This window comes from Anneissia japonica, unplaced genomic scaffold, assembly GCF_011630105.1.
Source record: "Anneissia japonica isolate Jap-2015-1 unplaced genomic scaffold, ASM1163010v1 scaffold1231_len1163931_cov198, whole genome shotgun sequence".
Taxonomy (NCBI): Eukaryota; Metazoa; Echinodermata; class Crinoidea; order Comatulida; family Comatulidae; genus Anneissia; species Anneissia japonica.
This window is the reverse complement of record NW_022728604.1, coordinates 78,243-81,767: the sequence shown is the minus strand read 5'-3', so window position 1 is coordinate 81,767 and position 3,525 is coordinate 78,243. Positions and strand designations below refer to the sequence as shown.

The 3,525-nt window shown below is 34.5% G+C and overlaps 1 protein-coding gene across 1 annotated transcript in view; it reads left to right on the top strand.

Annotated features, from left to right (window-relative positions):
* Window positions 1-452: 452 nt before the first annotated feature.
* The window catches only part of LOC117114358 (midnolin-B-like), a gene marked incomplete at its 5' end in the record, with an annotated part of 25,525 nt that continues 22,452 nt past the window's right edge, over window positions 453-3,525 (top strand). Inside the window, 2 exon segments of the mRNA XM_033258008.1 lie at window positions 453-543; window positions 1,271-1,327. Of these exon segments, the coding sequence (XP_033113899.1) occupies window positions 453-543; window positions 1,271-1,327 (148 nt within the window).

Sequence of the window (3,525 nt, the reverse complement as noted above, 5' to 3'; positions counted from 1 at the left end):
AACACGAAAATGCCTAAGACGTCAGTATCAATGAATTTGCAATGTTGACTCGTCACGTTTATGGAAAAAAAACCAAACACAAAAGGGTGTATGTCTATAGCAGCTATAAATAATAATGTAGAGCACACTACAGTATTATCGTTTATGGCTTTTAAATGTAGAATCAGTGGTCACAAAATAGAAAAAAATGCTTAATGTTATTACCAACATGCTTTGTTCGTTTAACCCACGTACAGTATCGCAAATATTAAAAATAAATGTATATTTATGATCTGTATTCATAAAAATAGTATATTATATCAGTATAAATAATGATTGTACAAAGGGCATCCTTTTGAGATGATAATAATTGATATTATTATTGTTGTTGTTATCATCAATGATTACAATTAGATACTTGGAATGTACAAAATAATTTTCGAAATCGATGGTTTTTTTTTTAATTATTTTAGGCATCTTACATCAGGTACTATGAATGAGAACTTTATAACGGACGGTAGTTGTCTTACATTGCTACCAGTGGTTGAAAGTGGGCTAGATGTGGTAAGTGACGTCATTTATGGCCTAACTATTAGTTATAACGGTGTATATATACGGTACCGTATTAGTACTAATGTTTCACTGGCTCTGCATGTCCACTTGCACTTGATTTTTTTTTGCTTTATTAATTCTACAACTTTGTGTTTGCTCTATGTAATAATTTTGTTCATGGTTTGACCATCGACTGTAATGCGCAGTTGACTACAAGAGGGGCGTTTAATAGTTAAATCGCTTTATCCATCCCATAATAAATGCTATCCGAAAATAACAGACGCATCAGTATTTCCGCCCCTATTTTCAGTTTTAAGTAACTTCATATTAAAAAAAAAACTGTAAAAATCTGTTAAACCTAAATAGTGGTTTTTAGAGCTGTGTTATTGGAAGTTCATAGCTTATTGGATCCCTTTCAGTAAGGAATGCAGTGTTTCAATTGGACCTGTCGGGCTACTTTCGAATTTGACGTGCAGAGCTACCGTACATTAACATCGCAGGAAGCAATGTATACAGCTCTATACCACTTAACAACTCTTCATTCAAATTATTTATTAAAGCATCCTGTATATAAACAACCTAGCACATTCTTTTGTATCATTAACTCTACCACTTTACATCTCTGCCACCTTCACAACACAACAAAAATATAATCTGTAGGTTTATTTATTCAATTATCTTGTATATTGTATGTATAAACAAATTGAGTTTATTCTTTATATTTTTTTTATTTTAATAGGGACCGCAGTATGACCAGAATCTTGTCCAAGCGCTTCAGAATCTTTCAGATACACAGGTATGTCATGACACAAAATAATAGTATAATATTAAGTTGATAGCACTAATTTACTGAATTGAACTTACCGTGCGTAGAACACGAAAGTCTTGTAAAGTACTGTACGCCCTTAATTTGTGATGTGTGCAAAACAAAAAGTTTGTGTACTGACAACTAAAACGATAGTGTGACGTATTCGTTATCGTAAATTTAACAATTTTTTTTTTTTTGCTTCTTTAACTTTGGAAACAAAATCAATTCTAATGGAATGAGAAATTGTTTTGCTTTATGATGGCAATCAAACATGATACTTGTTTTGTTTTAATTAAATGTTCGCGAGTATCCACTTTAGGTTAATAAAGAGATGTTCGTGCCATCACAGATTCTATTATAAAAAAATATACACAGATTATAGGACATGCGGTCTCATTTTCGTCAGTTGTAGACTATCGGAAGTTTGTGTTTCCTCTATCTGTGTACGCTCCTGAGGTCAAGACACTGTTATTGTTATAGAGGCTTCTTCCGTGACGTACAGTAAAGCAAACATAGTGCTGATGGCGGATGCCACCTACTTTTATTGCACATCATGCGCAACAGTAGGGATTAACAATAATTTCATACCTCTCTATGATATTTTTTGCTAGATAGTAGAGCAATGTTATTAGATGATTCATAGCGTATAATTTCGTTGAGAGAGATTCTTTCAGGCTGTTTGGATTATCTCGGCTCAAATATAAACCACTTGAACTTTTACTCCGAGTACGGAGACGATCCGCGCGTGCTCGGCGTTAGATTGCCAAGTAAATTTGAGCAACTGTAGGCCTATTTTAATTATCCAATGAACTTTGTTGATGTCAGCAAATTCATCATACTTAGAAATGACAAAAGTTAGGCCTACTTCATATTTCGACTTCTGCATTCCCTTGAGTCGCGTCACAGTTCGGATGAGCCCACATTTAATATTATATTATAAAATGCAGCAATCGCGGCATAGCTATCACGTGATTGTGGTTGTAGCGCAAGGTTCCATATATAGACTCTGAGGGAATTACTGTATATCATTTCAAAGTTGCAAGAAAAATCGTGCCAGGGTAGGCCTACACATTTTTGTATTAATCGTACTCATTCAAACTCGGCTAGGTATGTGTACTTCGGAGACTCACTCGTTTTAAAAAAGTGGGCTGGGAATCTAATACAACCCAATATATTACATCACTTATAATAGTGTTGTAAGATACCAAACACATACCCATGTCCACACGTTTAGCCTAGGATTTATCTCCATTCTTAATTCCATACATACATACACACATCACCAAATATATGTCTAAAGCTAAATATCTAGGATTATATTCCTAGACCTAATCGACATATTTAAGTCTGTTTTTGGATAGATTATTTTCACATACAAAGTAACATGATGGTTGATCTCTCAAGTAGGCTACAGATTGATTCCCCAGACATAGGCCTATTATTATACTGTTTATCTGGTTGCGGTTTGCCCCATGTGGGACGATTGCCCGGTGCAGTTACACGTTACGGTACCAAAGCTCGGATAAAATTATGGGGGAACGGAACATTTACAGTAGTTCCCACCTTTCAAAATGTTTATTTAAATCGTTCATTATGTTTATACTATTGTGAAGATTGAAGAAACATAAGTGCATCTAGAAATAATGATATAGATTTGCCAGCTTAGCCCAGTATGTCTAACGTCTATAACTTAAGTTAGAGGTCAGCATCGGGGCTTGTTTGTTGATTCTCATGTTCACATCGGCCTACGTTTATACATATTTCTTTTACAATTTATGACTTAAAACCATGTTTGAGGACAGGTAAGATCATTTTAGAAGTAGTTAGTAGGCCGCCTTTCTGGAAGCGGTCTATAGTGGGCTTACGGTATGGTATTTCAGTCTAAGTTTACGATTTGTTTAGATAAGGATGGGTTCATACCGTATAATTAAGCATATAAAGTTTGGCTTCTGTGACTTTATGTAATACGACTCGTTTCGTAGATATTTTAATTCGATATGAACCGGCTCGAAAGTGATAATCTAGAGCTATATTCGGCGCAGTGACGTAAACGTTTTGACCCTTTAGTGTAAATGCTCGTAAAATAGCATTTCTTCTACAGTTGTGGTTTCCCTTATAAAATTAATAAAGATTAGAAAATATTACCGTAATTAGTAAGATAGAGAAGCTTGAATTTCAACTAAGAC